A 27,719-nucleotide genomic window follows, 5' to 3' on the forward strand; every position below is an offset into this window, starting at 1 on the left:
GTGAACGTGTTTCATGAAACCCGACTTGACGCAGATACCTGCAGCGTCCTATCATCCCTGACACTGTGACACATATCTGCTGTCTGCAGCTTCTTTCTTTATCACTGAACCGTTAGAAATAGTCATGGCTGCTGCGCTGTCCCGTGCTCTGAAATTACCCGGTAAGATGCGCTACGAATTCAATTATTCCCTTGTTGTCTAAATGAGTAAAATAGATTATATAATAGCTAAATATGCTGTGGGTTTTGAACATAATCGCTATTAAATCGACTATATCGGCCGTGGTGGCTGGGAAGCCTTGATGCAGTCATCACGAGCTAGGCTATTCGTGTATAGTGAGTGTATTGCCAAATAAATACAGTAGGCTATGGCTTGGCTTGCATCACAATACGTCATGTATTGGGGATCATTTAATTGTAGAAGGTGCATATTATTGTTTATAAAGAGTATTATTGTGCATGGATTGTTTTTGCGTTTCAATCTCAGTTTGCATTCGCTGTTTACACGGTGCCGTATCTGCATAGTAGACGTATGTGTGCGTGTGTGCGTGTGTGTGTGTGTGTGTGTGTGACGTGTGTGTGTGTGTGTGTGTGTGTGTGTGTGTGTGAGACGTGTGTGTGTGTGTGTGTGTGTGTGAGACGTGTGTGTGTGTGTGTGTGTGTGTGTCTGTGTGTGTGTGTGTGTGTGTGTTTGAGTTGTCATACGCAAGTATGACAACTATAGTATATAGAAGTATATAACTAGAAGTGTATACCGGTATTTGCACGTCTCTAATAAATGTTATGATGAATTGAACATGCTTTAATTATGTGTAATGCTTTATGGTGTCGTCCACAGTTAGCATGCAGTCTTGTATTGAGTTGTACTAGAAATGTACTGTAATTCTCCACACTGTAAATACATCAATTTATCAATCAATCAATAAATCAATCAATCAATCAAGTGACATTACTGTAAATAGATTGTGTATGAAACTAAAGCCTGCCATGTATAGCCTATACTTAACAAGGTGATGGAGCTCCCTCTCTTTGTTCAGGAGATATATTAAGAGAATAGTTTCCTCCTCTGGAAATGGATCAAACTACTTAATTGATGCACAGAATATTCGCAGAAAAATATTCAGCAGACAATGGCTAAAAATGTATTTTCGGCCTATTCGGATTCGGCCCGAATAGGCAGAAAATATATCACAGAATAGTGTATGCAATGAATGCATTCAAAAAGAGCTGAATAAATGTTTTATGGACCCATAATAGTGATTATTATTTAAGTTACGTTTTGCCATAACCATTTCTTTTGCCATAAATCAGGTAGCTTTAAGGTAAAAAAGAGAATCATATTCGGGCCAACTGTTTCCTATATTCGGTTTCGGCCAAGTATTTCCCTTTCGGTGCATCCCTATGACTGTCTATCTATCTCACCGGCACCATGATGTGCGTGACTGATATACATAAGCAAGCTGTTGTGATGCTCAGTCCAAAACAATATGGACAATGAGCTGCAGGGCGTGTACAGAATCACACGAGGTAGTGCTCTGCCCTTTTGCCCTGTGAACAGCAATGTGCCCTTTTGCCCTCTGAATGTGCCCCTTTGAAAGTTCTTTTCTTGTTTGTTGACATTTAATTTTTGTTTTGTACAGTGTACAGTAGCTCTGGTCCATAGCTCTAATGCCGTTGCATTTAGAGCTATATGTTATACCGATGACTTCCGGGGCTCAAATAAATGCAGACCAGCCTCTCGTCTTTATAGCGTAAATAAAATGATTTTAAGGATGGGAACTAAGTAGTAGTTTCATAGTAATACAGTAAAGTAAAGCGCAAGCGCAGTCGTCGGAAATACTATTGTTTTGCACGTCTTTTTATGCAATTTTAGTAGGAGAAAGGAGGGACACACCCACCTCCACTTGTCAGGTTCAAGAGCATTTATTTTGAAAGAGAAACGTTTCTGTCTTGCGACCTTCCTCAGGCCTGAGTCAGGTCACAAGACAGAAACGTTGTGCGGTGTGCGTGTGCCCCTCCTTTCTCCTATACGTGGTATGCCTCGTCACCATCGCACCTGCTCTAAATTGTCTACCAGGTGTGCGGAAGTCATCTCTCTATATGTCATTTTAGTAAAAAATAATATTAGTCTTTACACAATTTCACTAGGGAAGAGACATATACCAAAAACGTGTGCCCCAGAGACCAAACGGAGGCAGGGTTGGTGGTGTTCAGTATGAACTTGTGATGGTCCAATACATGCTAACAGATAATAGTGGGGGGGGGGGGAAGTTAGCAGAAAAACATGAGGGCTGGGCCATGGCTCCCGGGCCATGGCTCCCGGACTAAAACAACTGAAACCACTGTATCCAAATGACTTATTCACCATCTCTGGGTCTCTGCAGGTAAAAAGGGATCAGAGCTGGGCGAGTACGATCCTCTCACTCAGGCCGACAGTGAAGACGACAGCGAAGAAGATGACCTGGTGCTCAACTACCCTCGCAACGGCCTCGGCAGGGGAAACTGCCTCGGCGCCGGGTCTTCGGACCTGCGGGGGGGCGGCAGGTCCGGGAGACTGGTGGGGGGCGAAGACGAGGCAGAGGAGGAAGAGGAGGACGAGTGGAGAGAGCGTCTGCCCAGCAAGTCCAGGCCGGACAGAGACGACATGAAAGGCGCACAGTACTGGAGTCAGAGGGACACGTCGTCGGGAAGGGACAGGGGAGGAGACGACGGAGGTGCCACGGGGGGCGCTGGCGCGGGCGCCGTCGGAGGGGCCGATCCGGACGGGAAGAGGGCGAGGGCGAGGGGCGCCATCAGAGCCGCGTTCTTCCTGGTGCCTCTGGTCTCTGCCATGCTGCTGGTGCTGCTGTGTGCTTTCTTGATTCCTTGCCAAAAGGGGGAGCTGGAGAAACGGCCGCAGTGGGAGAGAGCGTTGGGAGACGCAGGAGGTGAGTTAGGGACCCCAAGTCATCAGGGACGTCCAAACCTTGTTCAAAGGGGGACAAAATCGTGGGATAAAATAACATTATTAAAACACCCAAGGGCCAACTACCTGACTACCTTCGGACTATGACAAAGTCACATTCATATGCATCGCAATTACACGATTCTATTTAACTATATCATCCATATTTAATATCAATAGTCTGTTGTCAGGTGTGTGCTGCTGTGAACAAAAAGTGCAAATGCATAACCAGACGAGCAAGGTTAAAAAAAGATAATACTACATTCAAGGAACAAGGAAGACTGACACATAGTCTGGGAAATGTCCAGGTTAAAAAACACCGTTCATAATACAATAGAGAGGGTAACTATGCACGTGACATAATCATCGTACCCGGTAGTTATGCGGGAATGCCTACTAAGTGGCAAAAAACTACTTTCTGGCCTTGACAGCCCATATATACTGTACACCCAAAGATAAAAGTCCTATCTGACTGTATTAAACTACGTTAAACTCACTTTGCCACTTGATTCAAAGCCTCTATTCAGGTATGGCCTGCGGGCTGCACTTTGGACAACCCTGCTCAAGTCAAGCTATGGTGCAGAAGTATAAAGGCCCTTGGTTCCACTTGGGAAAAAACATGTAAATGAAACCCTAATGGAAAAGAGCAACATGGCAGAGCTTTGGGTGGCCCACATGTGTGCAAACGAGTTTACGCAACAGTCCATTGTTCTGTAGAAGAAGAACTGGGAAGGGCGTCGCTGATGGTGCTGACTTAACTGGACTTAAAGTCGAGTCTCTGTGGCTATAGACACTCTTAAGATAAGCTATAATTACATGGGGCTGTCGGTATCAAAAAAATGTGCCTGTGATACTGCTTGTAATGCTGTTGTAGCCAGGCAGGGTATAAAAATGACTACAGAAGCCCTAACATAAATTCTACACTCTCTATAAGCCCCATTTCCCTGGTGTCACATTTCCACTCTCCTTTTTAGGTGTCACTCCACCAGCGTTGGCTTTGTGGGATGTTGACGGAGATTCTGTGGAAGATGTGCTGCTGGGCGTTACGGAGCGAACCAACGACACCCAACCCTCCATGGGAAACAACAAAGGTATGGAATACATCAGGCACGTGCAGAGAGTGTTAAGCCCATAGGCTGTAAAAAATATGGACAAAGCGTTCCCTGGGTCTAACATGAACGTAAAATGATGCCTGTCAGTCCTTCCTTGTGTACATCGCCATCTTTCTAGATCCGTTTGGGCCCAGCTGGCCATTGGCTGGCCCAGACAACGAGGCGGGACTTCCCCCCCTTCTTCTCTGTTGGTTTTTATTTTGACTCGAGTGGGTGTGGGATCCCGTTCATAGACTGTAACGGTAGCCACGCCCCTCAGAACATGCGCGACTTTATGGTAATTTCTTTAATAAATGGGACCATAATTTTCCAAAAAGAATATTATGACATTAGAAATGAGACTTTAAACTAGTGACTGGAAGCAGAAAGTATTCATGACCATGTTTATTAAGGTAATACAGTCTAGGTGAAGTTGGGCCCAATGACGGGCCACAACAGGCCATTATATGAACTTTCAGGAAATCCCGATTTCCTTGTGGCTTCACAAAATATCTGTCTGACTGCCCCCCTGGTTAAGCCCAACACACACCGGGTGCGCAGCGACGCGGCACAGGCGTTGCCGCGCGGCAGCGACGCGGCACAGGCGTTGCCGCGCGGCAACGCCTGGAAAATAGAACAGTGGCGTATCGGAGCGTCAGGCGAGGCGTGAACGCCGCCGGTGTGGGATAGGTTCATTGAAAATAACGGAGGCGGCTGTTTTGTTCGCAGACGGTGTGTGTTGGGCTTTAGAGAGGCAGGGGCTGAAATCCCATAAGAGGGCACTTTTGGCCCAAAGTAGTAGATCTACAAGCTCACAGAGCTTGTAGATCAGCTATTTTCGTGGCGCAACCCTGCACTCTTCTATCTATACTGTATACGACATGCATTCGAAACAAATTAGTTCAATGCAAAATGCTGCGTTCAAGTTCAGGAGACTTGAGGAAAAAAAAAACAATTCTCCTGAATGCCGCCTTCCGGTATGGCATGGAAAGGAGAGGAGGGCATTTGCATTTCTTTCACCATAGTAAATGCTGCACTCATGGTCTGGAGAGGGCAGTTGTTTTACAGACGGGTAAAAGGGCAGGGGCTGAAGCCAGCCCCCTTTGATGTCTATGTGGAATCAGCCCAGCTCCTAATCCAGACAACAGTCTTGTCAAAACCCGACTACTGTAACTCCCTCCTTACTGGCCTACCAGCATGTGCACTTAAGCCTCTCCAGCTGATCCAAAATGCAGCAGCTCGCTTGGTCTTCAACCAGCCAAAATTCTCACATGTCTCCCCCCTGCTCCGCTCCCTCCACTGGCTCCCGGTCGCTGCCCGCACAGAATACAAAACTCTGATGCTGGCATTCAAAGCAACCAAAGGTATGGCTCCCCCATATCTTACAAGTATGATTGAACCCTACAAACCCTCCCGCGCACTCAGATCAGCCAACGCAGGGAAGCTGGAAGTACCCTCACTAAAAACGCCGGGACAACGCTCCACACGTCCCAAACTCTTCTCCCTTCTGGCTCCAAAACTGTGGAATGCACTTCCCATTGCAGTCAGAACTGCAGCATCACTCCCAATCTTCCGCCGTAGCCTGAAAACCCACCTTTTCAGACTCCATCATGGCCCATAGCACTTACCCTAACCCCTTAGATAGCATTTATGTTGCCTTAGATAGCATTTGATAGAGACTTATAGCATGTTATGTAGACAGCACTATAATTGTATTGTATTTAGTGTATTTAGTGGCGTGTATTTAGTCATAGCACGCCATAGTACATATGTATAGCATAGTAGTAAATATGTATAGTTTATATGTATATATAGTATTATATGTATAGTGTATGTATAGTTTCATTATATGTATGTATAGTTTCATTATATAGATATTCCACTGTTACTTTCTTAGCTTACGCATGTTTCATGATAAATGCTTTTATGTGATGTATTCCCATGCTTTTGTTCTTGCTTAAATGTAAGTCGCTCTGGATTAAGAGCGTCTGCTAAATGCCTAAATTGTAAATTGTAAATTGTATGTGTGCACGTCCCTGGAATTATTGAGATGGAAGTGTGGTTCACTTAATTCCCATTAGGAATTAATTCACATTTATTCAGCCTTTCGATTAGTTTTACTATAAGGAATCTCACTACAAAGCTACAAGTCAAGGTCACCTCTGTCAGGCCTCCTTTCTTTATATTTTCCTCGGCGGTGTCCTGTGTGCGCTGCACTCTGCCTCATGAGTAGCTACTGCATGGTGAATGAATGGTGAATGCTAGGAAGGATTATAGGCAACCTTAATCCTCATATCTGTTACTGCAAGTCCCGCTAAAATGTTAAGCAGACGATTGATTTAAAACGCATTCTTATATGAACCCTGAATCCACTTTCACATCATCTCTCTGCCATCGTTTCACCGTTCTCTTCCCTTTCGTTGTTCACTGTGTGTGTGTGTGTCTGTTGTACTGTCTATGCCACCATTATGCAGTGTTGTACTCGAACACGTTCAAACGATAGTTCGCGTGAACTGAACGTACTGTATTTCTGCCTGATGAAACGTCATTGTGAACGCGTTCATTTCTGGCGTGTGTGAACGCCACTTTTTCTCGTTCAACTTCGTTAAAGAGTGAGTGGGGGGGGGGGGGGGGGGGGGGGGGGGTTACAGACAATCGTATCCTGCCATGACGTTATGCTGCATTCACACGGGCAGATGCAACAGATGCAAAGCTACACTAGTACACCTAGTCACAGACAGTGTCGTCGTTAAGCAGCAGGAGCCTAGGATAGGATCCCAGCAGCAGCTGTCCGTTTATCATTAGCACAACCACGAACGTCCAACACGTATACAATTGTGATAAAGACGGACTGCTTCTCACTTTTCCTCTTGAGCCACACATGTTCCATTGCATTACATTTTCATTTACTGTTTATCATAACCTCATTTCATACTCAATATTCCCACATGTCAGAATTACAATATGTTCTCCTTAACCCGTTATTATTCTCCATATTTTCTGTCAGAGTCAATGGTCATTATCAAACAGTTTGCTAACTATGCCGGCTAAGTTAGCAATCAGTTGATCTTAACTTGTTCTACAGTTTGATATGCATATACGGTATTAATTAATTTCATTTCATAAATGGGACAGAGACAATTGGTTGGTCAAACATACTTTTATTCCTTTCAAAGTCAAACAGTTTAAGTATCATTACTATATTGTCAAACACACACTACTCACACCATCCTCATTTTCTGGTCAAAGTTTCACAAAAGAGTCCACTGAACCACTGAATCCACTGCTCCTTTTATAGGTGGAGGATTCAAATTGGGTTGCACCATTTTACAGGGGTGCATGTGTCTGGCAATGCATACTATTTAGTATGATTGCAAAGAGACGGGTTGTTTAAAACCTGGGTTGTTAATTACTTTAGGATTGACAAGGATACTGTAAAGGTTGGGAAATGTTTTCTGTGTTACATGTTCACTAGATTTAGCAAGTGAATACTTTGGGGAAACCTGTCTCTAGACAGATGGTTTGGTCCACTAGTCAGAGGCCTGGGTTTGGATGGAGGTAGTCACTAGTCAGTCCATTGTGATTTGTGAGACATGGGTCCTGATTCTTCAAAAACGAAATGCGCCAGAGTGTAACGGTGGCGGAAACAGATATCGTATTTATCCGTCCGATCAAGCTACGTTGAGATGACGTGTTATTCAGAGAGTGGTGTGTACCACAGGTGCGCAGGTGTATCGCAGGTGTATGTCATACTGAATGCAGCGGGTGCAAAGTGATCGGAAAAGCACCCGACAACCTCATCTGCATTGATCCACGCCCAATTTCATACCATAAAAGGCTTCAAGCATGACTCAGCAGACAGCAGTTTGTCTGAGATCGTACAGCCGCGGTCACTGATATCGAAGCTTGCAACGGTGCGTGCTCCGCTGAAGCAATATAATTATAATTTATTTAATTAAGTTCGGGACCAAGGCGGGTGCTCTCTCACACCTATGCAGAGGTAAAACAATGCAAAAGTCGTCTTTTCAGAGAGAGCGAGAGAGAGAGAGAGAGAGACGAGAGAGGGAGGGGGGCTGCATGGGCCCTCGACACTGTTGCGCGATAAAGAACAGTAGCCCATAGCCCCATACATTCATAAGTAAATATATTATAGGCCTACCTCGTAGGCCTGGGATCCTCTTGTCTGAAGAAATTATAATCCAGTGAGTTTATCCAGTGAGTTAAACTATTCTGTGTGTGGCATCCATGTGATCAATTCAATATCAATATACATTATTATAAATTCTGTCTGTCTGTCCGTCATGTTCACGAGTGGAGGTGAGCTGGTTTAAAACTGATATGACTGGCCGACTTTCAAACACGCTGCATTCATTATAGGCTATAAATGTGGTCTTCTATTTTTTATATAGGGCTAATTAGCCCTATTCATTTTCCAATGTGAATCGGATCGGCAGCACGCTGCTGTCTGCCCCCCCCCCCCCCCACACACACACACACACACACACACACCGAAACAACGTTAGATTCGTACAGTGCAAAATGCAGATAAGTGTAGGCCTATGTTCTTATTATAATTGTGAGTTTGTTTTTTAACATGCAGTCCGCGAGAGCCGATCTACAAGCTCACAACGCGTTGCACTGCGAGTAGCCTAGAGAAGGCTGTCCAGTGAGCAGCGCAATCGCGCATGGCATGCTATAGAAATATCCTAATAAATAAATAAAAAGGTGTCGGGGCTTGCAGGGGCAGTTTCCTTATGGGACTCTATAGGCTAACTTGCCTCTAGAATGCATGCATTTAGGCATACAAGTGCACTCGGCTTTTATATATATATATATATATATATATATATATATATATATATATATATATATATATATATATATATATATATATATATATATATCGTTTTTTTATGTGCTGATCGACCAATATGTTGGGGGCACATGCCTACATATTTTATCTGAGATTTGGGGACTATTTATTGATTCAGCATGAAGACTAAAGCCTTCTGAATAAATCTATATGCAAGTGTATGCTTCCGCAAATTTCTCCGCCACCTAAAGAGGTGGCGGAGGATTTAGCGGAGTTTCCGACGAACCAAAGACAGCGTCAAGTTCACGGCCATTTCCATGAATTCCAAATTAATGTGGGAAATCCACGTAAATGCCTTTCCGCCAGCGTCACGGCAATATATCAGCGGAAACACGTTGAAGAATCAGGCCCATTGAGAGGAAAGGGGCACCATGCGGGAAGCTCTGCCCTATAGGACAGTGCTAGGACTTGTAATGTCCAGACTGGGGGAAGCTCTGCCCTATAGGACAGTGTTAGGACTTGTAATGTCCAGACTGGGTGCTTGAATTGAAGCATATCATGTAAGTTTGTTATTTTCATTTTTGGAAGTTATATTTTATTTTTGTGAAAGAAATATTTTTCCAGATAAATTATTTTGAACATTATTTTTGGAAACCTTTTGAAGAAAATAAATCTTTGGCAACGATTGAGATTTTTGGTATGTCATTTTTCTGTGAACCTAGCCCTCATCAAACGGACTCATTTACAACAATGAATTACTCACCTAATGCTGCCTGCAGGTTCCATGTTTAATTCCAGCGTGTGTAACCTACATTGTCTAAGTGACAGTTCTCATATTGCAAATATTTTCGCTAACGTGGTTTAGCGACTAGTACTTTGACAGCTCATCCATCGTAGCTTGTTTACAAGTGAAACGGACTTCCTGTGCAGAAACTGCCTCATCAAAATAAGAGCCACTTGTATTGATTAGTCAACACTAGTTTTATTTCCACATACTACTTACAGGACGTTAACATCTCATTTGAGTGCCTGTCAGCATTCTCTAAATCCCTGTCTCTCAGCTGGTGCTCAAATGGCTATAGGCTGTGGATTTCTTTTTTTTTAAATATAAAATTAGTTCAAAATGTTGAATTATGAACTGAACTACCAGTAGTTCCTTTGTAAATGTCTGTGAACTGAACTAGTTAATAAAATAAATGAACTTTCCCAACACTGACCATATGAGACTACCCGTAATTTCCGGACTATAAGCCGCGGCTTTTTACCCATGATTTGAACCCTGCGGCTTATACAACGGTGCGGCTAATCTATGGATTTTTACAGCTAACGCAGAGCCATCTCAGGCTCTGAGCTAACGTAGCTGCGGCTTATAGTCCGGTGCGGCTTATAGTCCGGTGCGGCTTGTATATGGGATTTCCCCTAAATTTGGCTGGTGCGGCTTATATTCAGGTGCGGCTTATAGTCCGGAAATTACGGTAAGCCTAGTCCTGAGCACCGTTGTGTGAACGAATATGTGACATTCTTGTGACATTCTTGCTGTATCATGATTCCAAGACATGTGTCATATAGGCTTGTGATTGTAACATAACTGCACCCATAATGTTTGTGTCCTTGTGCATTTTCCTTTGTGTGTGTTTTGTATTTTGTTTTTGTATTTTGTATTTTTTTTTTTTGTATGTGTTCTCCCCGCTGATATGAAGCTAAAATGATATATTTCCTCTTTTCCATTGTGTCAGTTTACAGCGCAGTGGCCTTGTCCGCGGTCAGTGGCCAGGTGCTGTGGAGGGTCGTCATGCGGGAGACCGTCAACTACATCCAGTGCGGCCTGCAGTACGAGGGTCACCCTGTCCCACTTCCGGCTGGCGGCGCCGCCCTCAGAGCGTACCCCGAGACGGCCCCCCTGCTGACCGGCCAGAGGGAGAGGGCCAGTGGGCCCGTGTGTCTCCTCATAGGGAAATCAGTCCTGACGGCTGTCAACGGAACCACAGGTTAGGAGGCTCAAACATTCTATACACAAAAGACACAAATGTTCTGTTACAATAGTGTCCACATATGGTTTGCTGTAAGGCCCTACTTTGTTTGTTGTACAACTGAAAATAGCTCATCTTCAAGGTCACAACATGTTTGGATGCAACAGCAGTGGGTGTGGTTTTATGGTCAGGAATTAACAGGATCCTGGATGGCTTGATTCTAGTCTCCTAATGTTTTTGTAAATCTCTATGGGAAAAACTAAGAGATTTTATGCCCTATATCAGCTTGTAGATTGGCTATTGCTCTCTTCAAGTATAAGTGAAATTGGTTTAGGCCCGCCCCTGTACGGTTAGCTCAACCGTCTGGGCACCTAGGCCGCTGAGCCAGCCTAACGGTTAGCTCAACCGTATGGACTGGTCTGGTCTGTTGCAACACATGTATACCTGTTCCACATTTAGTCAATAAACAACTTCTTCACTCAATATTCTTTTTTTTTAGATTCAGGAAATATTTAGGAAATGTGCATTTGCAAAAATACACATAAACATCAGTTCTCTCACAGGCCATATCTTCCACGGGCAAGGGAGTATATGATATGATATAGTACTTTATTGTCAGTTCGCACTGAAATTCATTTTGCGACCCAGCAGCCTTGTATGAAACACATATACACATTTGACATAACACAGGATAAAAAATACAAATAAAATACACTTTACAACATAGAAAACATAAGGGCACAGAGCAATGTCCAGAGCTCAGTCTAGTCCTGTCCAAAATCCTGACTAAGCCTCAGAGTTGATTGATGGACAAAGGACCTTTAAGTACATTATTTTAAACAAGATTCAAGATAACCTTTGTCACGGAGAATTCCCTTTGAACAGTCCCAGCAATGCATGTTTAAAACATATTTTAAAAACCCCTACAATAAAAAGTAAAACTGACTGGAACGTTGTTGGAACAGGTTAGCATATCAATTTGAATGCCTATTGTAATTTGAGTGATGATAGCAGAGGGAATAAAGGAGTTCCTTAGATGAGTTATGGTCCAGTTGGACTTTGTAGTGACCGTCACCACATAGTGATCTGATGGCAGTAACTGAAGAACTCGTGGAGGGGGCGAGAGGGGTCAGAGAGGCTTTCTCTTTTTTTTTTATATATATTTTTTTTATCCCACAATTTTGTAACCCATTTTTCACCCCTGTGTCAATTATCTAATGTGATCCTGGGCTCTACACACCCTCCGCCAACCTAGTCCCCATATATGGGGGACATGGGGAGAGCAATGGACTTGAACTCATGCTTCCTTCATGCCTGAGTGTCCAAGTTGCTCCTTTACACCTGACAGGGGGGAGTTTCCCTGGTTGGACGTAGCGCGTGGAAGGAACACGTTATTCCAACCAGTTCCTTTCCCCTCCATCAGGCGCCCCGGCTGGCCAGGCGGAGGCAGTTTAGAGACCAGGATTACTGCATGTTTTTTGTGAGGGGGAGAGAGGCTTTCTTGATTAGGGTGTACAGTTGGGTTGAGATGGGGGAGTTTGAGGTGAACCAATTTGTTTTTTTCTGGTCTGATTAGTTACTTGTGTTTGCTGGCAGTGTACCAGGATGGATAGATGGATTCAATTATTTGTGTCTAGTAGTAAACCAGGCTTGAAATGTCTTTTGCCGTCAGTCAAAGAAGGTTACCAAGCATGGAGAAGAGGCCAAAATATTTAATAATAGATGCCTTTGTTGAGAGAACATATTACTCCAGTTTTGGCTTCACTGCACCGGCTTCCGGTTGTTTTTAGGATTGATTTTAAAATTATTTTACTTGTGTATAAAGCTCTCAATGGTCTCGCACCTTCCTACCTACATGACTGCCTGCCTAAATATGTCCCAAACCGCCCCCTAAGGTCTTCCACTGCTGGCCTGCTCGCTTTGCCTAAAGAAATGGCAACTAAAAAATACGGGGAAGCAGCTTTTTGCTTCTACGGGCCGACGGCATGGAACAAACTCCCACTGTACCTTCGACAGGCAGCCTCTGTAGACATTTTTAAAGCACAGCTCAAGACCCACTTCTACACCCTTGCTTTTAATTGATCTTTTATTTTTTGTTATTCATGTCCTCACTGTATTGCATTACTGCTCTTGTTTTTTTTTAATGTTTATGCCTTGCTTTTCTTATCTTTTTTCTCCATTGCTCTGTAAAGCACTTTGAGCTGCATTTCATGTCATGAAAGGTGCTATACAAATAATGTTTTAATATTATTATTATTTGTTTTGTCTCTCCCAGGGAAGAAGTTGTGGTCAGTTCCCATTGAGAACATCGAGTCCCAGGCCGTTTTACTCCCAGACCTTCAGGGAGACACCGTCCCAGACCTGCTGATTGCTACACTACCAGCTGACGGGGTATTGTTGTCCAGACCAGTGTTGTTTTTGGCAGCAAATTTAGATTTTAGTTTCAGTCATAGAGGGCTGTATTTTGCGTGTCTTAAGTACCAGGTCGTATTACCTAACTTGAGTAAACTAAAGACCTGGAGGCGTGATCAATGCCATTTGGCTATTCTGAGTGGCCAAAGAGCATTGATCACGCCTCCAGGTCTTTAGTTTACTCAAGTTAGGGAATAAGACCTGGTACTTAAGACACGCAAAATACAGCCCTATATAGTCTCTTCAATAGTTTTAATTTAGTCTTTTAGTCACCTGGAATGTTTTAGTGTTTAGTCTAGTTTTACGCTTGCTGAAAATAGCCGATCTAAAAGTAGATGCTATTTTCAGCATGCAACCAAGTGTAAAATGACTTGTACTGGATCACTTGTCCACTAGTCCCTTCCTAACATTTTAGTCTAGTTTTTATTTGGCGACGAAATTGTCAGTATATTTTGTCTTAGTTTTAGTCAACGTAGATTAGTTTTAACTTAGTTTCCATTTAGTTTTCGTCAGTGAAAAAAGGTAGACGACGAACATCTTTCGTGTTAGTTTTAGTCGACGAAATCAACACTGTTGTCCAGGCGCCTACTCTCTAATCTCTTGTCGACTTATCTCCTCTCTGGAGATGATCTGAAATCAAATCGGAGAAATTAGTCTGGGGTAAAAACTCACTGATTTAGGCGTTTTGTTCTTTATATATTCATTAGTTTGATCAGTAATAGCATTATGTAGCAATATGCTATTACTGATCAAACTAATCTCTCTGTCTCTCTGTCTCGATCTCTCTCGCTCTCTCGCTCTCACTCTCTCTCGCTCTCGCTCTCTCTCTCTCCCTCTGTCTCTCTGTCTCTCTGTCTCTGTCTCTCCCTCTCTCTCTCTGTCTCTGTCTCTCTCTCTCCAGTCGTCTGACCTGGCCCTGATCTTACTGTCTGGGCTGACGGGGGCCAAGCTGGGACGTCCCGTGCCCTTCAACCTCACCACCCAGGGGAAGCTCATCGGCCCTCTGCTTCACGAGACCCAGCCTGGGGCCTTCTACATCCTGCTGGGACTAGGTAACCTCTTTAGACCCAGCCTGGGGCCTTCTACATCCTACTGGGACTAGGTAACCTCTTTAGACCCAGCCTGGGGCGTTCTACATCCTGCTGGGACTAGGTAACCTCTTTAGACCCAGCCTGGGGCGTTCTACATCCTGCTGGGACTAGGTACTCTTAACCCATTTAGACCCAGCCTGGGGCCTTCTACATCCTGCTGGGACTAGACTAGGTACTCTAACCCAGTTAGACCCAGCCTGGGGCGTCCTACATCCTGCTATATGACTAGGTACTCTGACCCCTTTAGACCCAGCCTGGGGCGTTCTACATCCTGCTGGGACTAGACTAGTTACTCTAACCCCATTTAGACCCAGCCTGGGGCGTTCTACATCCTGCTGGGACTAGGTACTCTAACCCCTTTAGACCCAGCCTGGGGCGTTCTACATCCTGCTGGGACTAGGTACTCTAACCCCTTTAGACCCAGCCTGGGGCGTTCTACATCCTGCTGGGACTAGGTACTCTAACCCCCTTTAGACCCAGCCTGGGGCGTTCTACATCCTGCTGGGACTAGGTACTCTAACCCCCTTTAGACCCAGCCTGGGGCGTTCTACATCCTACTATATGACTAGGTACTCTGACCCCTTTAGACCCAGCCTGGGGCGTCCTACATCCTGCTATATGACTAGGTACTCTGACCCCTTTAGACCCAGCCTGGGGCGTTCTACATCCTGCTGGGACTAGACTAGGTACTCTAACCCATGTAGAAGACATTTTTAGAATCTGATCTCAGGTCAAAATGGGTTAAATATCTATGACATTATTTGAATAGGACAAAGTTGCTTATTTATTTACTTTGCAACGGTTCCCCCTAATCTTAGAATAATGTTTATTCCGTTCTCTCTTCCTTAGGCACTGTGGAGGCCGTCTCCCTGTGTGATATCTACACACGGGCCACGGGCAAGATGCCCCTCATGCAGGCCCTCAGACACAAGGACGCCACCTGGGAGAAACTGAAGAAAACCAACTCTTCCTCCCTCATACACATCTACAGGTAGACTTAACCCATTTAGACCTGACACAAGATTCTATACAAATGCCTTCTATAATATAAACCCTGACAGTTTTCTGAAAAACCTATGTTTCTGTGTCAGTGGTTCTCAGACAATTCCATGTCAAGGACTTATATGGACTTATAAGGAATTATATGAAATTGGCCGCCGACCCCCCCCCCCCCCCCCATCTGAAAATATGTTGTTCCAGGGAGGGACTCCCCAGAAGCAAAGATTTGAGTTAAAAACGTTCGCTCGTTCAAAAATTACATTTTCTCGAGTTTTCAAAAATAACAGACCTACAAGCTCGTAGTGCGGCACTCTGTGCCGCGCTATGAGCTTGTAGATCTGCTATTTTTCAATAGCTAAAGTATAGAGCGTCGCAGTCCCTCCCCCTTTCAGAACAACGAGTGGCCCAGGAAATGAATCGCAATGCATTTGTCCCATAGGCATTTCGTGCATTATTTATTTAAAGACCTTTTAAGCGTCGTACGAAGCCAACTCTTGTCGTGACAAATCATGACAACACACACAATATTTTGGACCAAAAGAAGAAAAACAACAAAAAATGGGTTGTAACCTGCCGTTTTTTTTCTACATTCTAATTCTTTGTTTGGCCCGAAATATTGTGTGTGTTGTCATGATTTGTCACGACAAGAGTTGGCTTCGTACGACGCTGAAAAAGTCTTTAAATAAATAAAGCACGAAATGCCTATGGGACAAATGCATTGCGATTCATTTCCTGGGCCACTCGTTGTTCTGAAAGGGGTTTCTCGCCCAGAAGGGATTAAGTAGCTGGTAACCTTATTTGGTTACACATCACAAAACCCTCTCTCTCTCTCTCTGCTAAATGGTGAAACCTTTAATCTGCTCCGTCTGTTTGGTTGGTGTAATGGAGGGATGGAGTGCAGAATGTAATGGTAGAAGTGAAGTGAACCTTTTTAAATATGCATGGTCGTGGAGGCCTTTTTTCCCTTCTCTTCCAGTGAGATCAAATGTATTAAACTCGTTGATCATGGTAAGTAAATAAGTAATTTATTTTTAATCCCTGGGTGCCCCCCCCCCCCCCCCCCCCCGGGACCCCCACACGGAGTTGCACCACTCACTTCACACGGGTGTGTTTTTTTTGGGGACTGTGGAAACATGTTATTTGGGTTGCATGATCAGTGTTTCATGTCTCTGGCATTCACACTTAATGATTCTTGAATGAGGTGTCAGTCAGTCACAGCTTCTTTTTGTTGACACTATTTTTAGCCATGCAGTTAAAGGTATATTCAGTGATTTCACTCAAAAAACCTTAGGTTTCGTTTTTGGCTGTGGGACCCAGCCTTTCGTCCAATCAGGATAGAGAGTCAAAAACGAAACCTAAGGTTTTTTGACCCCCAGGGGTTAACTGGGGACAGGGAGGAACTCCTTATATGGCCAGCACACTCTATAGTAGGGAGGATTATCACAACAAAACAAAAAAATAAGTGATATTTGAATTAAGTGAAATCACTGAATATACCTTTAAGAGTCTAGATCAGGGGTGGGCAACTGGCGGCCCGGGGGCCACATGCGGCCCCGCAGCTACACTTAATGCGGCCCACATGAATACTGATATAGTATTGATTTCAGCTGTTGCAATTCCAAACCCGCTTTAATTACTTCATGACTAGTATCAAAATGTTATTGTCTTTTTGTGTCCAATAGTAGTTATGTTAACAGTTCATATAAAGTTAACATAACTATAACTAAATGCATTTGAAATTCAATAAAAAAAGGTTACTTGTCAGGATTCCAATTCAAAAATAGCAAAAAGATATTCAGATTTTCAATTCAAATATAGCAAAAATAGCTGATCTGCTGAGCTTGTAGATCGGCTATTTTTGCTACGACAATAATATGCACCGTGGCCCTCTGGAGTGAGTGTGGAGTCAAAGTTGCCCACCCCTGGTCTAGCCCATTCTGAACGGGAACCCATTTTGGTGTTAGCATCATGTTATGCTTTAGCTATTGAAAAATAGCAGATCTACAAGCTCATAGCGCGCCACCGAGTGGCGCGCTAAGAGCTTGTAGGTCTGCTATTTTTGAAAAATCAAAGAACGACTGACATTTTTAGAATCTGATCTCAGGTCAGAATGGGTTAATCAGACCAGTGTGTGTCCAGTGGAAACCTCGTATGAATCTGATCTCAGGTCAGAATGGGCTAGATGGATCTATTCAGCTTCACCTTTTATTGTCTCTCTCTCTCTCTCTCTCTCTCCAGTGGAAAAGATGCCGTGGACTTCTTGCTCCCCCTGGTGTCCGGTTTCTGCAACAACCACAACAGTCTGGACACCGTGGCCAACCTCAACTCCAGCAGGAGTGACTGGGCTCTGGTCTACGGGTCCAATAAGCTCTCTGTTCTGAGAGAGAGGGACGCCCACAAGCAGTGGACGTATGGCGCCTTGTCTCCCATGCACAGGTACAGTAGCAGTACAGTAGTAGTGGACGTATGGCGTCTTGTCTCCCATGCACTGGTACCTTCCCTGCTGGTTCTGTGCTACTGTTCATTTTTATCACATCATGCATGCTGGTATTGCTTGTTTGTTTTTTGCTTAGTAACATGGTCTTATTGTGCAATGGGTATATCTTTCCCCATATGAACTCTGCTATTTAGGGTTGAAACAGTGGGGTGGGAGCTATCTTTGGGAGAGCTTTTGTTCTGTTCTGTCTTGTTTTGTTTTGTCCTGTCTGTGTGTATGGTTGTACTGTTGTATTGTTTTGTGAACTGTATTGTACAATGTATCTGTGTTGAGGACGCCCTCTAAAATGAGATGTGACATCTCAAGGGGCTTATCCTTTCAATAAAGGTATATATACAGTAGTAGTGGACGTATGGCGTCTTATCTCCCATGCACAGGTACAGTAGTACTGCCTATGGTCCTCTTCTAGTACTATACTATTCTTTATGTCTGGTTAACCCCTTTTGGTGTTTTAAAGCATTATGTTATACTTTAGCTATTGGAAAATAGCAGATCTACAAGCTCATAGGAACTTGTAGGTCTGCTTTTTTTGAAAAATCGTGAAAATGTGCCTCAAATCTTTGAATATTGTTACAGAGTCAGCGTTTTTTTTGTCAATTCTTTGCTTCTGGGGGGTTCCTGGAACAACATATTTTCAGATGGGGGGGGGGGGGGTCAGCGGCCAATTATATATACTTTTTGGGGTCCTTGACATAAAACATTGAGCACCACTGATATAAAAACATTATATTTCAGAAAACTGTCATGATTTAGAAGACAGTTTTTAAATTCCGATGTCCGGTCTAAATGGGTTAACCACTGAGAATACATGTATTTGATTGGTTCTCATATTTGCCCCCTTCCCTGCCAGTCATTTATCTCCACCCCATTGGAGAAAAACAAATAGCTGGCACGACTGAATTAATACTTTGTCACAAGTATACGTGGTTGTAAATCGTCGCCTTGTTCAGTTGAACATTTGACATTTGACATTTGGCATAGACGGTTGGCACATGCTCAAATTAAAGTAAAAGGAGCATGACTGGTAGAGAGAGGTATACTTAACCAATTCTGACCTGAGTTCAGATTCTAAAAATGTCTGTTTGAAAATGACAGTTTTCTGAAACAGCTATGTTTCCATGTCAGTCGTTCTTAGATTTTTCAAAAATAGCAGACCTACAAGCTCGTAGCGCGCCACTCGGTGGCGCGCTATGAGCTTGTAGATCTACTATTTTTAAATAGCTAAAGCATAACGTAATGCTAACACCAAAAGGGGTTCACGCCTAAAATAGGTTAAAGGACCACTTCACCACTTTTCAACCTATCTTCATATAATAGTTCCTCACTAATGATCATGAAAAAATGGCGCAATTTTTTTCTGCTCAGTCTGTGTCTCATAGGAGGGCTGTGGGCAGTTCAGAAACCGTCTTCCAGTGACATCATCGATGGGGAATCCAAGCTCATAGAAACTGCAGGCATTCTATTGTCGTTGCAATGCGAAAATGGAAGCCATCGTTCTCACGATAATGAAAATCTAAATATCTTTGTGGAAAATAAATCTTGTTTAAAAAAAGAATCTGCCTAATGATGATGTCACTGGATGAAGATAGGTTGAAAAGTGGTGAAGTGGTCCTTTAAAATAATGAGAAAATGAAGTATCTCTTGTCTTTGTCTTGTTCCATCTCTAGTCCGCCTACCCCAGGCCACTTCAATGAGGACAGAATACCAGATCTCCTTGTCCAGCATTCTGCAAATGGAACCCGAAAGGTAAGACATTTTATTTAAGCATATCCAGGCCACCCTACAGTATACATTTCTACGGTATTCTATATCATTTTGATACTTTGGCACTTTTGTTTTTATTAACCCATTTTGGGCGGGAACCCCTTTCTGCTATTTTTGAAAAATCTAAGAACGACTGACATAGAAACACAGCTTTTTCAGAAAACTGTCATTTTCAAACAGACATTTTTAGAATCTGATCTCAGGTCAGAATGGGTTAAAATTGGCTTGACGTCTAGTTACTGTATAGTGACAGACTATTTGCATTCAAGATTCTTGCATCTTGAAGTGCCTATTCTTATGTGGGAGAATTAAATAAATAATTTAAAAAAACATCACACCCGTGTGAAGTGAGTGGCGCTCTAATCATCGTACAGAATGGTGGTGCCTTATTGGCCAAGGGTTCCCACCGACAAACCCAGCCGATTTGCTCAGACACGTGTGACGTGTTACGTAAATTCTCCATTCATTGTCGATGGCATTTAATGTTTGTGCTCAGACAGAATCTACACTATATATATCCATAGGAAATCACACTCTGGTGAAGTGAGGGGCGCTCATACATCATCCAAATTTCGGCCAATCACAATCGGCGTCATCACTTTTCTGTCATTTCGGCCAATCACAATTGGCGCATTCAATTTTCTGCCCTCACTTTTTATCCTCAATATGTTCTTTGCTCAGCCAATCAAATCATCGCTATGGGGTGATAGAGAAACATGGGGACTACAAATCCCCCCCCCCCCCCCCATCGTAAAATACCTTAATTTTACTGGTTTAATAAAGTGTCCCATATGTTTGATTTGTCCTTTTCAATGTCACATACCTGCCATCTCAATATACAACCCACAATGTACTATAATATACTCCATCAGTGTGTCACTATAACTTGAGATTTACAATGCTAGCACTGTAAATCTCAAGTTAAAGTGGTCGCAATAAGGCCTGGGGCGTTGGCTCAGCGGTCCAGGCACCTTGGCTGGTAATCCAGAGTGCCGCGGGTTCAACTCCCGATCCCGACGGTCTTCACTGCATGTGTCGTCCGTCCCCCCCCCCCATCTATCTCCCCATTTCCTGTCGGCCTACTGTCTATCCCTCCATAAAAATATATAAAATAAAGGTGAAAGCCTTAGTCGCAATATACGTCACGGGTCGCATCCCTTGAGGTTTTCAATTCCCAGATATGTGTTGTGTTTCGTTATATATTTAGTAGTTGGCATCTTGCAAGACTGCAAGATTATTACTATTCAGCCAAGTTATTAATTATACAACAAGTTGACAACGGTAAAACACACCGTCGGAGCTCTGTGGTCGGTAGAACATATTAGAGACCCGACGGGGCCTGGCCCGGCCCGCCAAAACGGGCAGGGCCGGGGCCGTCTCTGTCCCTGACCAACGGGCCGTGGGCCGGGCGGGCTCACGCGACATTATATTCATTTTCCGATGTGAATTTCACCCAGATTGGACTTGCTTCAGCAGCACGACAGCATGCTGCTGTCTGCTCCATAGTGACGTGACAATAACGCCCCCACACACACACACACATACACATACACACACACACACACACTAAAATCTGGTAAAAAAAACTATAAAGACTTTGAAACAACGTGTTTTACATTCTATCTCTCTCGCTCTGCGCCTAAACTCTCGTCCTCAGGGCCCCTGAAAAATGACAGCTCTTTGAACCGGTTTGTTCCTGTCTCTCCCGCCTCCAGGTGCAGGTGATTGACGGTGCTAGTGGGCGTGTCCTCTGGGCGGCAGAGTTCCTGTGTCCTCATCTGGTATTGGAGGCTTCCTCGGTCTCCACCGCCGGTGGCCAATCGGTGTTCCTCTTCTGGGCCGGTGAGACCATCAGAGCACCGAAGAACACGACTAAGACGACCGTGGGTATTCTTTTGATGACAAATCCGTATAACTGACGTACTGCTTGTCCTTGGAAGTGTATACTTCTGGCGACTGTGGCTCAGGAGGTAGAGCAGGTCGTCCAATGATCCTTGGGTCGGCGGTTCGAATCCCAGCTCCTCCCGTCTACATGTGGAAGTGTCCTTGGGCAAGACATTGAACCCCAAATTGCTCCCGATGTGCTGGTTGGTACCTTGCATGGCTTCCGCTGCAAATCGGTGTATGAATGTGTGAATGTAATGCACAATCTATGTAAAGCTCCTTGGATAAAGGCGCTATATAAATGCACCATTTACCATTTATACCAGTGGTTCCCAAAGTGGGGTGAGGGGGGGGGGTGCATACTTAGTTTAGACTAGTCATTGGTTAGACATGGGTTAAGGTTAGGTTTAGGTGTGCTGCCCCGTGGGAGGTTAGGTTTAGGGTGAGGGTTTGAGATGGGTGGTAGTTGTAGGACTAATGACTGGTCTAAAGGCCTATTCATAGTCTGGATTTTCGGTGGTAAGGTGACCACCGCTCCGGTGGTGAGCTGACCACCGGAGCTGAAATAACGTTGAGCGGTGGTGAGTAAAAACAGAGAGAAGGGCTGGAGCGGTGGCGGTGGTTTGCTCTTCACCGCGGCTCGTGACGCCATGTTGTAGTTCGGTGGTCACCCCACCACCGTAAAACCAGACTATGTATGAGCCTTAACCAGTGACTAGTCTGGGGACCCCCAGGGGTCCTTGAGAGAGTTCCAGGGGAGTCCCCAGCTAAATGATAGTTTGGAACCGAATGGATCTGTAACTCTGAGAGTGTACAAATGGAACCGAATGGTTCTGTAACTCTGAGAGTGTACAAATGGAACCGAATGGTTCTGTAACTCTGAGAGTGTACAAATGGAACCGAATGGATCTGTAACTCTGAGAGTGTACAAATGGAACCGAATGGATCTGTAACTCTGAGAGTGTACAAATGGAACCACATGGAGCCGTTATGGTTGGATTTGTACACTCGCAGAGTTAGATTAACATTGATTCTACAACAAATGGGGAGATAGAAATGCCATTCCTTGAAATTAAACGGGTTGAGAATCACTGCAGGAGCCACAATAATCTTCTCTTATGGGGGGTCCCTGGCAAATCTCTTCAAATGGGGGTCTGCGGGCCAATTATACTCAAATCAATTTGGGGGTCCTTGACATGAAAACGTTTGGGGACCACTGGTGTATACATTCTAAACTTGATGTCTAAAAAAACAAATAAAACCCCCTTCAACTCTTATCTCTAACAGTTGGCACCGGGCGTGGCTGCTGAGGAGTCCCACATCAGAAACCTGTTCCTGCTTCATCCATTGTATCCCACAATCCTTCTGCAACTCAACAGCACCATAGACACAGCTGTCACTGCTGCAGGTAAAAGAACGTACTGTATAGAATAAGCCATTTTGACCTGAGATCAGATTCATACGAGGTTTCCGACTGGACACACACTGGTCTGATGAACCCATTCTGACCTGAGATCAGATTCAAAAAATGTCAGTCGCTCTTCGATTTTTCAAAAAATAGCAGACCTACAAGCTCGTATCGCGCCACTCGGTGGCGCGATATGAGCTTGTAGATCTGCTATTTTTAAATAGCTAAAGCACGACATGATGCTGACACCAAAATGGGTTCCCGTTCAGAATGGGATAAGCCATTTTCACCATTTTCGATAATAGGCCATCGGGGTAATATAGGCCCCGGCTGTAGCAACTTATATTACCTATGCTGCGTTTTCACATGAGAAGATGCAAAGCTACAGTCTACCATTCATTGTCAATGGAAGCCAGAGACATGAAGATACAAAGATTCAACTGAGTGGTAGCTGCTGCTGCTGCTGCTGCAAAAGATGCAAGAGAATATGAGCTGGTTTCAACTTCAGCTACAAAGATACACAGCTACGAATAAGCTGTGTTGCTTTGCCTCTTTTCCACTCCAACCACATATTTTGAGTTGAATTGCTGTGACGAAAAGAGAGTTGAGCCAGAAGGCAAACTCTTATGTAGAGTCATGAAGTGGGTGACCGAAAGAATAAGGTCGCAAATACAATCGGCCAAAATGAGTTTTCTTCGACGGGTGGCTGGCATCTCCCTTAGAGATAGGGTGAGAAGTTCAGTCACACAAGAGAGACTCGGAGTAGAACCGCTGCTCCTTCGCCTGGGAAAGAGCCAGCTGAGGTGGTTCGGGCATCTGGTTAGGATGCCTCTCAGGCTTCTCCCTAGTGAGGTCCTCGACGCACGTCCCACTGGGAGGAGACCCCGGGGCAGACCAAGGCGCAGTTGGAGGAAACACATCGACTCACTGGCCTTGGAACGTCTCGGAATACCCCAGGAGGAAGTCACTAATGTTGCTCTGGAGAGGGAAGTCTGGAGCACTCTGGTGGAGCGGTTGCCCCCGCGACCTGACTACGGATAAGCGGTTGAAGATACATGGATGGATAGATGGATTATACGGTATAATCCTACCATAATTCCACAACAGGGGCCTTTTAGCTTCACAACTTCACAACTGCACATTGCACAACTGAATGCTAACAAATTGGACTAGCCGTAGCCTTTACCCAGCTGTTCTATCTATCATTTGGTTTTTGGTCATATACTGCAGAGGTTCTCAACCAGTGGTCCGGGAACCACCAGTGGTCCTTGAGGGGGGTCCAAGTGGTCTCCAGCTAAATGATGGAGAGTTGGTAACCAAATGGACCCTTGTATAGTTTATATGTATAGCTTCATTATATAGATATTCCACTGTTACTGTCTTAGCTTACGCATGTTTCTTGATAAATGTTTTTATGTGATCTATTCCCATGCTTTTTTTGTTCTTGCTTAATGTAAATCGCTCTGGACCCTGTCCTGTCCTGTCCATTTGGTTTAACACTTTTACACTCTCAAGAGTTACTTTAGTTAATTTACAAGAAGTCTACACAATTATAGAATGTAGAAGAATTGTTATTTTGATCAACATTTGCCTTTTAGTGTTATCTCTCCTATGCGGGCAGCGGTGGCCGAACGGTTTGCGGAGCGGTCTTGATACCGGAAGGTCGCCAGTTCGAATCCCCAGACCGGCATGTTAAAATTACCACCGCTGAAGTGCCCTTGAGCAAGGCATTGAACCCCTACCATGAAATGTTCTATGAGCAGGGTGTGGCTGTAAACAAGCATATCGAGCTTAGTCCACTTCCCTGGGTAAAAACAAAGAACTTTGCTTTGCTACCTACTACCAAAATCAATACAGCATGGAGATGTGGACATTTGGAGTCTGCAAGGCTAAAATGTCATCAAATGGTGGTCTGTGGCTCTAATGCAGAATAAATAACGGGCCTTGATGTGAAAAAGTGTTGAAAAGCACTCATATACTGTATATTCTGTCCTCTCCCACGCAGTGAGCTACCAGGAGCAACAGAAGCACTCATATACTGTATTCTGTCCTCTCCCACGCAGTGAGCTACCAGGAGCAACAGAAGGACGCCTCCTACATCTCTGTGCTATCGAGGCCAACGCTCGACTCCGAACCGTTCGCTCGGATCATCAAGAGCCGTAGCCTGCGGGCGGCCATCGCTAAAGGACGCGTGGTGAGGCTGGGCGACGGTGGCAAGGCCAGCGGGGGGGCGGTCAAACCTGGGCTGTTTGAAGTCAACAAGTTCTTCCGGCAGCTCTCCTTCAAACAGCAGGTAATTTCACATCGGCATGGAATATATTCAGTAGCCGTAATAAGCGGTGCTTAAACCCCCCCCCCCCCCCCTGGCGGTGAATTATCTCCCGACAATGACCACCTAGGCAGACATTATCCCTTTACACAACTGGCACACCTGCATCTCCTTCATAGAGAGGTGTTGACCCCGGCGTTGGATAGGGTTACGGGTAGGTTGTTGTGTGTGTCTTGCGTGACGTGGACATGGGGCCGATTCATACTCCTATTTTAGAGCCGAATAAAAGTCGGTTCGGCGCTGTAGAGCCTACAATGTGACGTCATTTGAGGTTCGGGGGGGGGCAGGTACCGTGCTAAAGTCGGCTCTTCGGTGCTACTGAACATTTCTGACGAGCCAAAATCATTTCAGCACTACAGCGCCGAAACAGTGGTAAAGTAAGAGTATGAATCGGCCCATACACTGTCGCCGGCAGGCAATCTTTTTTTGCCAACGGCTGATTCGGTCTGGCTTATTATAGCCAGGCTAACGTGGACATGCCGCCCACGTCATGAAGGAAGTTTATGTGTTGCCCGAGCTTTTGGAGGGAAGTTAAATGAATACTACTACAACTGACATAGAGAGAACTCACAGAGTCTGTTTGTTATATTATATATTCTGTGAGAGACACATCAACAGACATTACACTACCTACTGTTGGACAATGTCACTTATTTGTTATTTGAAGCAAATGGTGCATAGTTTGGGACACTAGATGCACCACCATATTTAAAGGAGAATTCCTTCCCAGAATGATTTCTTATCTTTCTTACCTTTCTTTGTAGTTGTTACGTCCCCACCAAAGAGGTCCAGGTGTTTTTTTATGCAAAAACTCCTTATTGGCTATTTTCCCTACCATAAGCCCTCAATGAATTGCATTGCATTGAATGGGAATTGAATGGGGCTATGGGGTGTTATGCTAATTCACTTATTTCCATCGAAAGAAGTAGTAAAGTATGCCGCTTGGGATATTATTTACATTATGAAGAGAGGATATATACAAAGAAATTATAATTTTGAGCGATGGAAATAAGCAAATTAGCACAATTCAATTCAATGCAATTCATTGAGGGCTTATGGTAGGGGAAATAGCCAATAAGGAGCTTTTGCACAAAATAACACCTGGACCTCTTTGGTGGGGACGTAACAACTACAAAGAAAGGTAAGAAAGCCTTTTAGTATGGAATTCTCCTTTAATGTAGTATGGACATCCTTGCAATTACCTCTCTCCATTGGGAGAGGATATAAAACTTACATTGTTAGCTCTAATCTTCTATCTAAATGTTAAGACTCAAATTCACCTAAATCCACTTTAATTAGCTGGCTTTACCTTCTGCCCATATAATATTTTACTTACCGTATTTATAATAAGTGCTGTAATGCATTTGCTAACTACATTTGAAATTGTTATAAGGTGACAAATTAGATTGCTACCGTATTTACCGTAATACCGTATTTTTGATTTATTTATTTTCTTTCTTTTTACTTTGTTTAGTGAGGCGCCACCACCTGTACTCTATCCTGTACAACACTCTAGCCAAGAGGTGTGAGGAATGGGACTCGTCACAAGGAACGCACGAGGACACTGGATACAAGCTGTTTACATAAATGTTCACAAAGTATGAATTTATGGTACTTTTTTTTATTATTATTTTTATTGCTTGAGTATTTGGTTCTACCTTTTTGAAAATATGATATTCCAGTACATACATACATACATACATACATACATGCAGTGAATGTGTTTAAGTTATTTAGTTAGGGAATCATAGTTTTTAAAGATTTTACTTGAATTTTTAAATTACAATACATAATAAGAAAAGGCCTACTGCTGAAGGCGAACCATGATGAGGCCAACGAGAGAATGTGTATTTCCATATTCCACAATGTTTAAGATTTAAGAGAAATCTTCAAAGACCAGTTCACTACTACACCGTGTAGATGCAGGTCACTTGCACTTTTTAAACCACTAATAGTGAGTTTTCTGCTCAATGCCAAGTTATAGCAAATCTGTACATATTTTATGGCTGTGCAATATAAGGCTTGGACATATTTTGTTGATAATAATTATACCGGTAATTTTAAATAGTTGATTGCTGATGTGGTTGTGGCACACTGAAATGTAAATTACTTGCGATTGTGCTGTACTGTTAACTGTAAATATTTGTGGAAAATGAAAGGACACAAAAATGTTACCGCTTTGTGAGCTCATTGTCTCTCTTCACAATTTTTATATACCTGTGGACACACCCCCACACACACACACACACACACTCACTGGTGTAATTTTGTTTAAAAATTATAATTTTGGTCATGGGTGGTATGGCTGACTTGGTACTGTATAAGCCCCAGATAAACAACAGCACAACAAACGATAGACAAAGCTCCTGTTATGTTTAATTTGTTGTACCAATGTTGTTACTGAAAGGCAAAAGAAGACTGTGCTGTTGCAGGTAGTACATAGCTCAGTGAGTGAGTTAGGTCATTGGCTACATGATCTGGAGGTTGTGGGATCAAACCCCATGCAACTATTTACTTT

General features: G+C 43.8%; 2 protein-coding genes across 2 annotated transcripts in view; both read left to right on the forward strand.

Annotated features, from left to right (window-relative positions):
• Positions 1 to 27,703, forward strand: fam234b (family with sequence similarity 234 member B). The gene is made up of 13 exons (XM_083779753.1): positions 1 to 161; positions 2,384 to 2,926; positions 3,918 to 4,034; positions 10,584 to 10,835; positions 13,093 to 13,208; positions 14,131 to 14,281; positions 15,170 to 15,311; positions 17,558 to 17,755; positions 19,484 to 19,562; positions 21,296 to 21,463; positions 22,752 to 22,872; positions 24,936 to 25,165; positions 26,676 to 27,703. The coding sequence occupies exons 1-13, from the start codon at positions 125 to 127 to the stop codon at positions 26,676 to 26,678; spliced, it is 2,157 nt and encodes a 718-aa protein (XP_083635879.1). The 5' UTR covers positions 1 to 124; the 3' UTR covers positions 26,679 to 27,703.
• LOC310869175 (histone H3.2) overlaps positions 1 to 27,719 on the forward strand; it is a gene marked incomplete at its 3' end in the record, with an annotated part of 214,952 nt that overhangs the window by 112,614 nt on the left and 74,619 nt on the right. The window lies entirely within an intron of this gene.

This window comes from Protomyctophum parallelum (genome assembly GCF_964188405.1).
Source record: "Protomyctophum parallelum genome assembly, chromosome: 13".
NCBI classification, from domain to species: Eukaryota; Metazoa; Chordata; class Actinopteri; order Myctophiformes; family Myctophidae; genus Protomyctophum; species Protomyctophum parallelum.

Bases quoted from the DNA above. Each gene is read 5' to 3' on its own strand.
- fam234b (XM_083779753.1), top strand. From the start codon at position 125: ATGGCTGCTGCGCTGTCCCGTGCTCTGAAATTACCCG. The intron at 162-2,383 runs GTAAGATGCGCT...GGGTCTCTGCAG, and splicing joins CCGTGCTCTGAAATTACCCG to GTAAAAAGGGATCAGAGCTG. The intron at 2,927-3,917 runs GTGAGTTAGGGA...TCTCCTTTTTAG, and splicing joins AGCGTTGGGAGACGCAGGAG to GTGTCACTCCACCAGCGTTG.